This window comes from Rhagoletis pomonella, unplaced genomic scaffold, assembly GCF_013731165.1.
Source record: "Rhagoletis pomonella isolate Grant_MI unplaced genomic scaffold, Rhpom_1.0 Rhpom_scaffold_00002, whole genome shotgun sequence".
NCBI classification, from domain to species: domain Eukaryota; kingdom Metazoa; phylum Arthropoda; class Insecta; order Diptera; family Tephritidae; genus Rhagoletis; species Rhagoletis pomonella.
The window spans coordinates 107,708,715-107,724,536 of record NW_023458556.1 but is presented as its reverse complement, the minus strand read 5'-3'; the positions used below and the strand labels follow the sequence as shown (position 1 = coordinate 107,724,536).

General features: G+C 35.7%; 1 protein-coding gene across 3 annotated transcripts in view; it reads right to left on the bottom strand.

The window, feature by feature from the left end:
• Positions 1-15,822, bottom strand: part of LOC118734303 (small conductance calcium-activated potassium channel protein-like) — a 109,294-nt gene that overhangs the window by 21,141 nt on the left and 72,331 nt on the right. For 2 of the 3 annotated variants that reach the window (XM_036464022.1, XM_036464023.1), the window contains exon 2: positions 13,734-14,720. In XM_036464022.1, coding sequence (XP_036319915.1) covers positions 13,734-14,720 — 987 coding nt within the window. Of the gene's footprint in view, positions 1-8,587; positions 9,597-13,733; positions 14,721-15,822 lie in introns of those variants that run through there. The other variant, XM_036464021.1, reaches the window with a different exon arrangement.

The following is a 15,822-nucleotide window of genomic DNA, read 5'->3' as shown; positions in this document are numbered from 1 at the left end:
TAAGCGAAGATCTACGATTTTGAAAAAAAAACTCGTGTTTTGCCTATAGTGCGTCGCCTGTGGGCATTCTTTCATATATGTATGTATGTGCCATTCCTACCGTTATATATTTTTTGTCTACTCGGTTATTCCCGGGGGAGTTCATGCTTTATTTAAATTTAAAAAATTAAATTACTACACCATTTTAATTAATTAGTGTGTAGTCCAGTTTTGTTTTGTAGAAGTTTCGTTAGTATACACTTCAGTTTTTACACATTGAATATATCTGCATATTTATATATTTACGCGTATCTATTTACATTTATTTATGTACAAGTCTACAAAATCTTATTACTTATAAAGCGATTTTTAATCTTCGTTGCTTAACACACATTTTTTCAATTACTTCTTGTGTTGTAATCGGCACATCATTATGTACCGCTAACATCGTTAAACCATTCAGCCGCTCCTTAATTGTATAAAAAGAAGGGGCAAATAAGATAGCATATTCAACAATTGAGTAGTCCACTTACAAAGTGCGCTATGTAATTTTTTTTTAAATTTTTAGTTTTTGGTGGGTTTCATGTCCACTAACAGCAGAGTGACAAATTTCTCTATATTCTGAAAAAAATAGCATGAAATGTTAACTACTCTTGCAAAAGTCGCTATAATACTTATTTATACACTTTCAAATGTCTTCTCTTCGTATGAACTTAGAAAACTGCAAGAAAACGTGGTAGCTTCGGTGCCTAGTGGAAGAGGTCGCAAAAAAGAAGCAAACCAATCTTCCTAGAGGAGAGAACGTGAAAAGCTAAAAAAAGCTAGCTATGTAAAAGTAACTGTTTCAAAACTTGCAATATTAAATTTTTAAATATAAAATTTTCAAATCTACCATACTGCAATTTTATTGTTTTAATGGTATTAAGCTCTTATTTATCCAAATTTTCAGGTAATAAAAAAAGAAACAGTTCGGATGTTACTTGTTGTCGGAGACGTTTTTTTTTAAATTTATGGTTTACTTTTATAAAATCACATAACGCTGTTTGCAAGTGGACTACTCATATATTCATTAAAAGATAATTTGTCATCCGTCTGAAATAAAAAAAATGTTAAATCAGAAGGATAAAATAGTATTGTGTTATTAATTCAAAAGTAAATAATTGTAGTTCAATGACGAAGGGGGCGATCTATCCCCCATATCCCCCCCTGGCTACGCCACTGGCATGAAGGATTTCTGACGCTTCAGCGGTAAAGACAGAACATGTTGGGCGCTGTCACACGGTCAGTAATTATCACGATAGTTGGATCGCGATCCATATTGATGGATTGATGGATCGCGCACGAATGCTACATGTTCAATATTTATCGCGTCAGTATTTGCATAATTTTTGTGCTGAACGCTTATTATGACGCAAGAAAATATTTTTATTTTGTACGTATAATTTACAGATAATGCATTCCACAATTATTTTAAAATTTCCAATGTTAATTCAAATTTTTTCAATTTGTTTTGAAAGGATTTAAGTACCGAGAGCGAAGGCAGAGCGAATACGTTTTCGATGTTTGCATTATGGGAGTAAAAGATGTACTGACGAAATGTATGGATCGCGTTTTGAAACTGCTACACGTTCAATATTTATTGACGGTATTGCGATCCGCGATCTAGATTTCAAATTTTTTAGAAATTTTGCGATATGGATCACGATCCATCAACCCTGCATCCACCAGCATCAATAAATATCGCGATACTTCGATCGCGTCAATAAATACTGACCGTGTGACAGGGCCCATTGAAGGCAGAAGCCAGTTCCAAATTATTTCTCCTATGCCAGTGATAACCGCGAATGAGGTGGAATCGATGGATTTGGAGCCATCCGTAAACAAGAACTTCCAACCGCTGTTTGTATAGTTAGATTCCAGCTCAGCATATGTTTGTTGAAAAACTTCGTTTGATGTGTTTTGTTTAGACAACATCAATAGTTTATTGTGAGATAGTTTATCATTGATCAGCCAGGGTGGATATCTTTTGGTAGTTTTGAGTCTTACGTTGCGTAACATATTAGGGGTATTCTCCAAATCTTGCAAAGCCATTGCACGTAGCACGGATTGCATAAGTTGCAAACACACAACAACAAAATACATGGGAAACAACATTTCATATCGCTGCAAAATATGCAATGTCGAAACCCATGTATATATTTTGCAAAATAGCATAGTGAGATAAATGCGACCCTGTGCTAGTTGTTTTGTTGTTGGAATAGCTACATATTTCTCTCATTCCTCTCATCTCGCTCACTTCATTTTTTTTGCTGTCTCTTGTTATTGTATTTGATACATAATTTCGCTGCTTGCTACCCATGCATGCGTCCTCTTTGCAGTGGGGTGCTCTCGTACTCTTCGAAATTTGGAATAGTATTTTTGCATTTCGTGAAATCCGTGCAACGTGCAAGACTTCGAGAATACCCCTATTGTTTTCTGCAGCAAAACTTAAGCACCTCGTAATAGCTGATCGCAGTCTTGGCAATTTCCTTTTCCTAATGGCACGTGAGATAGTTCTGTTAAGTAGTGGGTTGGTTGTCTTAGCTGCTTTCGCGAAAAGTTGACGCGTAGAATCGATAACTCTGTTTTGAATTGTTGGAAGCCCAGATTCAGCAAATAAGGTCTTAATTGGCGAGGTTGGAAATGCCCTGAGACTGCGCCGTATTGCACAATGGTATGGTGCACTTAACACGTTAATACTGCTTTTGGAGCAATTGATATACATAGATGGGGAGCCCATAGTCAATTTTTGAAAGGAGGAGGAGGAGGAGAAAGGAGGAGGAGGATGAATAAACGATTGCTTAGACGAGAGATATTTAATTCTTTAAATACCGAATTTAAATATTCTACCGAAAACTTGAAAAAATATAAGGAAGATGAGGGCTTTGCGATACGATTACAGATTGTTACAGCCATTAATCCGGGAAACCATTTGCGAATTTTCACGCAATTGGAGCCTCAATTTCTGACTCCCGTGGTGGAACTCCCGAACAGTTAGTTCAGTGAACTTTTGTTGTTAATAAAAGAGATACAGCGAAAAGTTTTCAGCTCTCTCAAAATTTAAATTTATTTGGCTATAAAATCGTATAAACATATCTATAAAATCCTTTCATTTCTATTTGTTTAGATAATCAAAATGTGCTGGAAATGCTAGTTAATTAGTTTTTCTGTTAATGAGGGTATTTATACATTTCAACTAATCACTCTAATAAATTTTCTTATCGTTTATTTTCAATAGATACCGAAGTAAGATAGACTTAAAGTCTATCTTTATCAAGGATTCTCTGGAATGCTAATTTTCTTGGACGAATCTGTCATAGATTTTCATTTCATTAAACTTCTTACATACCTATTAGTCAAAGGGTAGAACTCTCAAATATCTATATATTTTCTTTATACATATAGGTTATTTCATGGAGAATATACCACAAACTCAATATTCTAAAATTGATGAAACAATAAAAAAATGATTTAATGGCGCCAAGTACAGAAAAGCTAAACAATTAAAAAGAGCGAACACACAAACTGAAGGAATTTTTATATACTTAATTTAATTACGTATGTGTAAATGCATATGATAAATAAAAATTTACCTGTATGACTTAATAAAAAAATAAAATGCTGACAATATATATATGTACATATGTTTACAGATTCGAAAAGATTTCGCTTACAAAATGTCTAAACGATTTTGCAAAGATTAAAGCGAAAAGATTTGGTACCGACAAATTCGGTTCGATTTAGTGAAGACCGTACTTTTCGAAATCTTAAGGTATTTGTTTTCGAAGTCGTGTCAACCCTCTCATACGAAATTCTTAACAATTTCGTAAAGAAATCGGTTCCGATATCGGAAATATCTTTAGACGCCATGTAACGATTTCGGTAAAAAATCGCAACAAATTGTTTGGTGGGTTGCTCTTCTAACGATAAGAGTGTTGTACAGTGTTGCCAGGTAGTTGAACATAGAAATCGTCAAAATGGTTCTCGAAAATCTTCCTTTGTATTGAAAAATCGTCAACACACAAAATATTAAAAGAAACAGTGTCCGGAAAAAATTTTAGCACTAAAATTCGCATTACTTATAACTACGATGACCATATTTGTGGGAGCTGATACGGGACAGAAAATAATTTAGCAAATTTTTTCCACAAAAACTTACAGATCTTAAAGCCTTCTTGAATGATCCTAGATGTATTAGCCCTGAAACAGCATCCTTGTAATAACATCACAAATTTGTAGGAAATTTTTATCGAGATTTTTACCCCGCAAAAATTTGTTAAAAAAAATCGTTACATTTTAGTATAATAAAGTGCAATTGTGAAGTCGCTAAGACCTACCGTTAATTTTTCACAATGGTTTTTTGTTGACGATATTGTGCATTTTTTTCATACAAAGTAAGTATGTTCGACCATTTTTTTCAAAAGAGATGCAAATGAGCAGCATTTTATTATACTCAATTGTAATGAGGTATAAAACTGCAAACCAAATTTTTTTTCTAAAGATTCTAATTAAAGAGTTTGAATTTTGTTCAAACATTGCAGAATTAATTTTTATAACTTTTTGCACAAATTTGGTATTAGAATAACTCAGCGAGTTATATAAAAAAAAATATATTTATTGGTGCATAAATGGTGGGTAGGCACTGTGTCCAATGGTAAAGTTCTTTAACCACCTCTACAAAATTGTAAGTCATGCAGAGTCCGTAAATGGTTCCAGAAGAATTGTCCGGAGGATGCATCAGACTAGGCCGAGCTTCGGTTATTTATTTAAGTAAAAAGTACGTAGGCACTATGGCCAGAGGTAGAGTTCATTTACCATCTCTGCAAGTGCATGTGCAAAAATGTCATTAATTTAACGAAGGAAATGTTTGCACATGGAGCAGTACATAGCATGAATTTAGATGCGTTCCCACCTCAGTCGGGTCTACGTAACCGAAACGACCCAGATTTATATCTGGCCAAGGACTGTCCCTCCAGCAACACTAGCCAAAAACTTTTTGGGGAATGTGTATGCTATTACAACAACAACGTGGATTTAGGCGCCTGGTGTTAGCAACCGCGCCTAAACAATATTGTATGGTTTTTCTTAGGAAAATAGCTTTATTTTCATAAAATATAATAAACATTAAATAAATCAAGGAAAAATAGCCAAACCTTGCTAATTTATATTTTGGTCACTGTTTGTATTTGGCGTGGATTTAGGCGCCTGGTGTTAGCAATCGCGCCTAAACAATATTATATAGCTATATTTTCATAAAATATAATAAACATTAAATAAACCAAGGCAAAATATACAACCTTGCTAATTTATATTTTGGTCACTGTTTGTATTCCTCGAATCGAAACACAAGCATCCAGATTAGAAAATAATAACTGTTTATGGAGAAAATTATGATCATATACCAACATCACTTAAAACTAGTTCATAGGCATGTCATTTTAATAAGCTGTTAAGGCGTCGAGACACCGAATACGGGACAAATACAGGACACTAAAAGAAATACAGAACATGTGGCGTCCCGTATGAAATAAATAAATTGACAGGACAATGGGTCAAAAAAGAGGACTGTCCCGTATAATACAGGACGGATGGTCACCGTACTTATAACAGAAATATGTTTAATTGCATTTAGATAAATAACAAACAAACATAATTATCATCTAATGAACTAAACTGATAACCAAATTTCCTGTTAAAAATATTTCTTTAATGCTTGTGTGTTGGAGGTACTTGTTTACATAAGCAATTTTTATGTCAAACTTTTTAAATTAGAAAACTGCCTTAAAACCTAAGCGAAGATATAATTTTCCCATTTTTGCTCATATGGCAACACAGTAGAAGTGGATCTCCACATTTCATTTTCCTTACTACTGAAATTTTTCAGTCATTGCATATATCGTCGCTACCATGATAAAAAAAATAGCGGTTCTACCCGCTGAGAGGAATTTTTCAAATTCTTGACGTTTGCAAGCAATTTAATTTTAAAATTTTACACACAAAATCTCACACACATTCTCATTTTCAATCTCAAACAACAACAACTTTGAACCTTTCCTTTTTTTCATTCTCAATTTTATATGATTTTAAAATGTTGGCAAACTTCAAAAAAAAAATCATGGCCGACGAGTTGAGAGAACGGTTTTACCTTACAATGTTTTTTATCATGGTCGCTACCATGTCAAACTATCGAATGTGAAAATGGGTAATCTTCAGGAGAGCAAAGAAACTGTTGTAAAAAATGTTGTTGTCATTAGGCAAAAGTGTGGGATTCAAAACTATGTTTAAGCCAGTATCCTCTGTTTCTAAGAAGACTAGAAATTTGACGATTTGCCCATTTGCGTATCACTCTAAACGCATGCGCAAGGTATCGCAATTGAACAGCATTTGCGCACATTCGATAGTTTGACATGGTAGTGACGATATATGGAGAAGAAACCCTTTCCCAAAACACCTTAAAATTCAAAAGAAAGGCCTGAAATGAGAAGTTTGGTATCTAACTTCAGAATACACATATAAAAATCGTTTAGTTTGGGTTAAAGATTTCTGTGTTATAGGGTATAAAGCCCAATAATTTTCTGAAAAAGTAAAACAAAAAAAAAATCGAAAAATCGGCACTAAAACAGCTGGCAATAAAAACTGCACTTAATGAAAAAGTGGTCATTTGCTTGTCGAAATCTTCAAATCGTTAAGACAGTTAAAAATCTTCCAAATGACGACAAAATCGTCAACCTGCCAACACTGGTGGTGTATCACTAACACGGTTGCCGTTTCCAATTTTTTTTTCCGGTCCAAAAAATGGACCAAACGGGAAAAAATGGACCAATTTCTATAACATTCGGAAATTGAGTGGAGTTTGTTGCTCTTTATCAAGAAAATATGCCAGTTCAGTTTTTTTACGTTTTTTACATATTGCGTACAAAGTGCATTACAATCTTAAATTAAATATTTCTTAAAGTAACATTTATAATATTTACCTAAAAGGATAAATTGAATATAAATACATATCTGTGTTCGTATGGAACAGTAGCTTATGTCGAAAGGCTGGCTTTAGTATAATAAAATAATAAAAAATAAAAAATCTTAAATTTCATGCTCTGTCTGAAGGGGATTGAACCCGGACAGCCTTGGTAGCAACCAATTGTATCAAACATCTTTGCACACTCAGCTACAGTCACGCATGTAATATTTTAAACGAAATTTTCTATATATGAAACCTAGAAACTAGGTCTAAAACATTTTGGTTTGATTTTTAAACCACGAACTTTTTTGGACTAAAATTTAAACCAGAATATATTAAAAATTGCTTAAAACTATTGACTGGTTTAAAAAGTAGACTATAAAAGATTAAAAAAGGCAGTAGTCCCAGTGCGGTTTGAAAATTAAACCCATATTTTTGACCATGTGTACATAAGAAACGCGATTCCTTGTGACTGTCTTTCAAGAGCTCATTATGCTTATTGTATGAAAAGGTCGGTAAATACCACCCAGCACACATTGGTAAAATGGTCAGAGGAAGCCTTCACGCATGAAGATTATGCAGTAGAGGCCTTCTTCGATATCGAGGGGGCCTTCAACAATGTCATTCCAGAGACAATAGTCAAGTATATTCATAATCTTGGGGTGGAAACCAACCTAATAAGGCTCATATACAGCTTAGTTGGTGACAGAACTGTCCCGGCGGAGTGGGGGATCGTCTGCACTCAGTACAGAGTCAATAGGAGTACTCCACAAGGGGGTGTTCTCTCTCCCTTGCTCTGGATTGCGGTTGTAAACGGCTTTCTAGAAGAACTGGAAAAAGTGGGCTGTCGGGTGATTCCCTATGTAGTTGATGTGGAACTTTTGGTTAAGAGACGATTTCTATACACCCTTTTTGATCAGGCCCAGGTTACCTGAACCAAGTAACTAGGTTTGTGATAAACGGCGGCTATCGTGGAAGCTGTGAGGAAAGGGTAGGAAAGGTGTCAGTTGCCTTGTACTGCTGTAGGGGAGCTATCGGTAAAAAGTAGGGTTTCTCGTTTAATTAATTCATAAGCCCTTGGAAAACAGATTTGAGCCTATATTGTTTCAAGGAGCCCTTGTCTGGTGGAACTCACTAGAGAAGGCTTCAATTGTAAAACGGGAATTAGCGGAGCATTATTAACCACACCTACACTGACGCGTAAAATACATATGTATGTTGAGCACGGCGCCAGTGGATATTGTAGACAGAATTTTCGCAGCTCGAACTGCTATTAGGGTAAGGGAAACCGGGTAATTTTGTGACATAAAAAAGGAAAAGAGGGCGTTTCTCTGCTGCAGCAAATGTTTTTATAGGGCACTTTAAAACACGTTACCTCTCATCTCTTAAAACACGTTACATTCATGCTGTGAGATTAGGAACTTCAACTGATCCTTTTGAATCAGTCGTCAAGAGGAAGATGAAGTGGGATCATCTTCACACTTTCTTTTACACTGTACAACCTTCGCGAGGCTAAGTTGGAAGCATTTTGGCTCGGACTTCTGAACAAACACTGAGCTCTCAGGGATCAAAATTAGCCGCATTCGAAATTCCGTAATCGGCTCGCTCCGTTAACTTAACCCAACCTAAGCTGTACTTCTTTGAGCTATGAAATAGTTGGTCACATTATGTAGCACACAATAATTTTCCATTGCCGTTTTTTACTTCGCACCAATTGAACTCTTCGCCGGTTCCCGTTGATTCTGCTTGGATTGTTTTTGAGTATGCGAAAGCGAAAGCAAACGCGTGTAGTGGGAACGGGTGAGAGCCATGAGGTTGAGGTAGCTGCAGGCTTTAAGTGGCTAAATTTTTCTTCCTTCTCACCGACTGATAATATTATTGGATACGTGGAGAAATATACAGGCATACGGAAGAAGCACATCTTTTGCTATAAACTCGTCAAAAAAGAGACGAATGCTCATTCTTTTAGGTATATAAACTTTAAGCTGGGCGTTAGTGCACATAGTTATGAGAAACTGCCTGAGATTTGGCCGGTTGATGTAACCGCCACAGAATTAGCTGTTTGTTCCTGTCCTAATAAACTCATACAAATTTATTATAAAAACACTTCGGGACTAAGAAGAATGGTGAGCTCACATATTGTGAATGCGATGTTTTTTTGTAACTGAGACTTGGCTCAACTAACTGAGTTCTTCGATCCGAACTTTTACGCAATTTTCCGTAAAGACGGAGATGCGGTTAAAGCTGGTTGTAGTAGGAGTCGTCGGGCTTCGCTTATTCCGTTAAAGGAGAACGATACTTTTCTTGACCAACTATGTGTGCGAATTAAAGGTGCGCTCGGTTTTCTTTATATTTGCGTTTCTTATATTCTACCTTTAGTGCTAGATTTTGAATTTGTTGAATTTTTTGAAGCCTGTCCTCAGACTGCTAAAACTTTCTTCAATTTTTCCGGATCTGATTTTCAGATATTAGATGCCGCTTTACGAGAAATTGACTGGAATATGAATTTCGGTAAAAATGAAGTTGCTGAGTGCTTTAAGATGATCCTTGTTCTAGACACGTTCCAGTTTTTAAGAGTAGGAAATGTAAGAATCCTTGGTACACGAAAGATCTCAAACATCTGAAAAATTTTGAAAAACAAGTTCTTTAAGAAGTTCAAGTCAACTAAGGAAAATCGCTTTTATGACATATATATCTCCCACAGGAACAAGTTTCGAGACTTGAGTAGTCCACTTGCAAACAGCGTTATGTGATTTTATAATAGTAAGCCATAAATTAAAAAAACGTCTACAACAACAAGTAACATCCAAATTGTATATTTCTTTTTATTATCTGAAAATTTGGATAAATAAGAGCCTAATAACATTAAAAATCAAAATCGCAATGTGGTAGTTTTTGCAAATTGTATATATAGAAATTAAATAAAGTGAGTTTTGAAACAGTAAGTTTTATAGAGCCAGCTTTTTTAAGCTTTTCGCGTTCTCTCTTCCATGAAGGATGGTCTGCTTCTTTTTTATGACGTCTTCCACTAGGCACCGAAACTACCACGTTTTTTGCAATTTTCTAAGTTAATCAGAAGATGGAGACTTTTGAACTTGTATAAATACGTACAATAAATATTATAGCGACTTTTGAAAGTGTATATATGCATACAGTAAGTATTATAGCGACTTTTGCTAGAGGAGCTAACATTTGATGCTATTTTTTTCATAATATATAAGGATTTTGCACCGTATTATTAGTGGACATGAAACTACTTTAAATACTGGTACGTTAACCACCAAAAACTAAAAATCTAAAAAAATTTACATAGCGCAGTTTGCAAGTGGACTACTCACTTAAATAAGTCGTTGTATAAAAAATACATTCATAATTTTGAGGGCAACATAAAAACCAATCCGAAGAATTTTTGGCGATACACTAAATCGATGGAAAAGGCCTCTGGTATTCCAAATTCCGTTTTCTATAAGGACGTCACTGCTTCCTCCATTAGAGATGCAGTAAATTTATTTGATGATTTCTTCTCATCAAACTTCGTGTCTGATGTTGATCTTCGTGAAGAAGACTTGGAAGCCGTTCGCCGAAACTTATCAATTGACTTCGGCTCACTTGATCTGCCAGATGACGACGTCATTGAGTACTTGGTGAAAATTAAAAACTATTCAAACTGGTGTTGATGGTCTATCTGTAGCCATTCTAAAAACTCTTTAGTGCAACCTGTAAAGCAAATTTTTAATAAATCCCTGGCTGAGGGAATATTTATTAACGATTGGAAGCTGACATCAGTCTCCCCAATCTACAAAAATGGCAATAAGAGAGATATTTAAAACCATAGACCAATATCTAAAATATCTGTAGCCTCTGAACTCTTTGAATGTGTCGTCAAAGACAAGATTTATTTTAGCGTAAAACATGTGATTAATCTTTGTCAGCATGGATTTGTAGCTGCTAGATATACGTCATCTAATCTGTCAGTTCTTTCTGAAGATTGTGATGCAAGCTTTCGGAGCGGATTCCAAATCGATTTGATCTACACGGACTTCTCCAAAGCGTTTGATAAGATCTCCCATAAAAGTTTAGTAACTAAATTGGCTGGCAAAGGGTTTCATTCGACCTTCCTAGAATGGATTAAATAATAATTGATTAAGAGAAGCAGCACAGTTTTCAACGACGGGGTTTCTTGGAAACAATTTGTTGTCAGCTCTGATATTTTCTAGGGCAGTATATTGGGGCCCTTATCATTTGTTTATTTATTAATGACATCTGTTCTTGCTTTTCCTCTGCCAAATTTCTTCTCTGCGCGAATGATCTAAAAATTTATGCCGAAAAGAAATTCTAGTGACTCAGCCGTCCTACAGCCTGAGCTTAATAAGTTATTTTGTTGGTGTCTTACGGATCGTCTACCTCTTAATATTAAAATCATATCATATATCAATACATCTTATCATATAAATAACACATATCTTGCTTCTTCTGATGAGATCAAAGATTTAAACGTTTTTTCTATAAAATTTTATACCCGGCGTTTGTCTGATTCAAATTAGATTACTCTTTTTTATTTGGAGGCCTCATCATGCAGTACATATGTACATATAAAGCGGGTGGAGAGGGTTCAAAAAATTCTTATACGTTTCGCACTGCATTCACTAAATTTTTCAGACCCGTCTTCATCGTACGAATCTCGCTGTCGTCTGATCGGTATTTCTCCATTAAGTGACAGAGGTTCAGGTGGTTTGATTTATCTTTGATCTTGTCAACGGCAAAATGCCCGTCTCTTCTAGAATGAATTCATTTCAATATTCCTTGCAGAAATTTTCGTCGTACTAAGGTTTTTCGCGTTGGCTTTTGTAAGTAGTGTTGTTATGATACCACCATGTATTCGATACCTGTACTCTTTAAAAATATTGAAGAAAAGTATCGATGCTACAAATGTATCCGAGAGAAGTACTCGATACTTACTCATATCGAACTCATTGTAAATACTTATGTCATGTGAAGAAAAACAGAATCAATTCGAGTACTTTCCGACCAAAACTTACCGAAAAAGGAGCCACTAGTTTGTTCGAGTACTTTCGGCCTAAACCTACCGAAAGAGAAGTCGTAAATCTTGCAAAAGTTTAATGTTTGACTAGTACGGGAAAGCAGTAATTGAGACTTTCTTTATTAGCCAACTTAACGTGTTGCCAAAACCACTACAGCATGATTCATATATTGTCAGAACCGCGTATCAGAATTTTTGGAAAAGCAAGTAATACTTTAACCGCGTACTCGATACCCACCTAAGTCCTTGCGGGAAGGATTCGAGTACAAAAAGTACTCAGTAATTGGAGAAAGTATCGAGTATTAACTTTGTAGTTAATCGTATCGGAACAACACTATTTGTAAGACAGTCTACAGTGCTAATGCGTTATTCATTAGAACGTTGTCTGAGTTTAATTATCTCCCAAACTTTATGGATTTGGACGTCTGGAGTACCAAACAATTATTTCAAATGCAACTAAACAATTATTTTCTATGTAATTACTCAAATTAATACATCACACACGTTTTAATATTATTTCCATGTATTATTAAATATTTATATCAGTATAAATTTGTGGATTTCAATTAGCACTTAAAAGATTTCTTTTGTTAGTAATTACAATTGTACTAGCTATATTTTTTTATATTATTCATACTAACTATTGTTGTTATGTATTAACTTCTTGAATGTCTGTCATGAGTTGGTATAAGACATTAAATAAATAAATAAACCTAAGTATATTCGTCGTTATCAATGCAAAAGGCCCGAAATAGAATTTTCGGAGAAACTGGTTTTGGCTGAGATTTCCATTACGGAACCAATAGCTATATCATTCAAAGTATATGGAATTTTTTTATAAAACTCGGTGGGGGTATTAATGGAGGTCTTCTTTCACTAAATTTATCACTTTCATAATGTTGCGCTAATAGCATTTAAGAAATTTGTTGTTAAAATATCCCGACTACTATTACCAAATTTTGATTTAAAACGTCACTTTTCACTAATGTTTATAGTAATATGCTATCCGTAAAATGTTCGCATGCGTTTGTAATACTTCAATATACATTTATTAACTCATTCATTAGGTAAAACGCGTTTATAAATGTCTTTACAAATGTGTACTAGTTACCATACGTTTTAAAAGAAAATACACCACAAATAAGGGCACGGTATACACTTTTACTACTTGTATGTATGTTGAGTGCATATAATAAAACTAAACTATATAGAATGAAAAATGACACTGAAGATGGCACAACGCCGAAACCGATTTGTCTGCAAACCAATCTTGACAATGGATGACGGAAATTCGTTCCAAAATAAGTCATCTTACCACCCTATCGGAAAAATCAACCAACACCAACACATAATAAAGTGAGGTTGAATTTGACATTTTTTGCAACTTTAAATGCAAATTACTTAAAAACTATAAGCCTCCGGAGGCGGATTTTTTCGGATTTAGAATCAGGGGGACCCGCTTTACACCCCCTCATTTTTATTTTATTTTTTCCAACGCCTGGTTCCGTACTGGAAAATTTTCCCTTCGTTTTACTATTCTGAGTTGGGGTTTTCGATAGAGCGTAACACCAAAATTCTTTATAAATACAAAACTTAATGTGTTCTTTGAACAACCCTGAAAGCTTTTTCTACGTTAATTTTAGGCTGTTTCCGTTGATGACGACGACTTTTATATGCACAAGTACATATCTCAGAGCAGTATGATCAATAAATTACCTGCTTAAACGGTCGCATTCCGCCATTAATGCGTAGCGAATCAGCTGCTATGCCAGCAATTCCGTCCGTAGCACTGTCCCGCAGCACCTTTAGCGAAACATTGGGAACTGTGTGCGAATGACCGCACGAACTATGTGCCCCACAACAAATGGCAGTGGTACTGGACTCTGGCTGAGAGCTTTGCCGAATTATGCGTGAGCCATTCGTAGGCGAAGAAGTAACGAGAAGAGATGGCGGTGCGTGTTGTTGCATCGCAGAACTAGATAGGCACAGGTTACCCTGCTGAAAGGCACCTTTAACACTGTCTTTCGATGTTGAGCGGTCCATGCCGACACTGGCCGTTGTCGAAATAGGCGTGGTTGATGCTCGTCGGCTGCAGTTTCGACAAGCACGACAGCGACTCTGGGCTCCCGATGTTATGCCACATGAGATATTCTGATATGATGATGTTCCCAAATTCGGATTACTTTGCGGATGCGCAAACTCTTGCGACGCTTGATACGTATTCAAATTCGTTATTGATATGGTCGGTTGAGAATGTTGTTGTTGCAACTGTGTTCGCGAATGTAATTGCGACTGAGCTTTCTGCTGTTTTAAGTGGTTTGACTCTAATTTATTTTGACTCGGCGGTCGGTTCGTCTGATCCTCTTCATGCACCTCAATATCAGGAACATTTGCTGATCGCAGGCCCTGTTCAATGTCATCATCGCCACCACCCCCGCGTACACTTTCTTCCGATCCGAGACGAGTTTGCTGGGAAAGCTGCGGGCTCGTTAGATAAGTTGACGTACGATCCTGACGTATCAATGCAGGCTTTCCAGACGATGAGGAAGCCATGTTCGATGTTGGTCCATTTACTGAGCTCATTTTTATGTGACGTAAAACAGAAGATTTACATTTTGGCGTATTGGATACAAGCAGTGAGTCGGTTTCTTCAGAGCTAACATAACCTGAATTTGTATTTTCAGTTAGCTTTTGCAGAGACATCTGAAACCAAAAAAAAAAGAATTTTCCTTAAATCCTTCAATAGATACATATTGAAATCAAGAATAGCTACTTAAAACCAAAAAACAAGGTAACAAGTAAACTACGATTTGTTTGCCCTTCTTCAAGCCCAGTTTCCGACCAACATCAAAAAGAAACATAAAAAAGTGTTTTTCTAATAGCGGTCGCTCTCGGCAGGCAATAGCAAACATCTGAGTGTAAAACACAGTCACCGTTCTGAGTCGTCGTAAAACTGTAGGTCCCTCCCCTTTGTGTGACAACATCAATGCGAACGCCACAAATCGGAGGAGAAGCTCAACCAAACGCGTCGTGGATTACGAATATGTATTCTTTTTTTCTAGATCAGGTCATTTTCCCAAGATATTTTCATTTTTATGAAAAAATATAAATTAAAGTTTTAGTATAAAGGCCTGTTTTTTTTTAAATCAAGCTACTAACTCACAAAATCTATGTGAAATGCGAAATAATTTTTTTGTATGAAAAATGACCAGTAAAGAATATTATTCATACGCCATGTAGTACTATACACTGGTTCACGAGTATCATGCGATATAGACAGTATTAAGATAAGTCATTCATATCCTTTGAAATACAACTCTGTTGTTCAAATGAATTGTAACCTTTAAAGATACAACTCTGTTGCAAAAGAAAGAAAGACAAGTCAATCTAATAAAAAAAATCAACGAGACATATGAGCAGGGCCGGATTAAGAATGTGGGGGCCCCGGGGCCGGGCTACGTGTGGGGGCCCCTTTTTAAAGTCTCAATCCAAACTATTTTTTCAGAAAAAAAATATAGTTTGCAGTAGATAATTATATGGTTAGAGAATAAGATGACGCATTGAATAAAGTAACAAGGGAATAAATACTTCAAATTTAATATATGTTCACAGTAGATTACACTAAAAAAGAATACTCCTTTACTGAAACGACTCTTTCCGTGATTTTTTTGCTGCAAATACAGCAATGATATCATCGAAACTTAGTTCGCACAGTATATCTCTTTCGGAGCTCAAGAGAACCAAATGCACAAGTCGGGTTTCACCCATACATGTTCGAAGTCGACTTTTGATCAATTTCATCTTG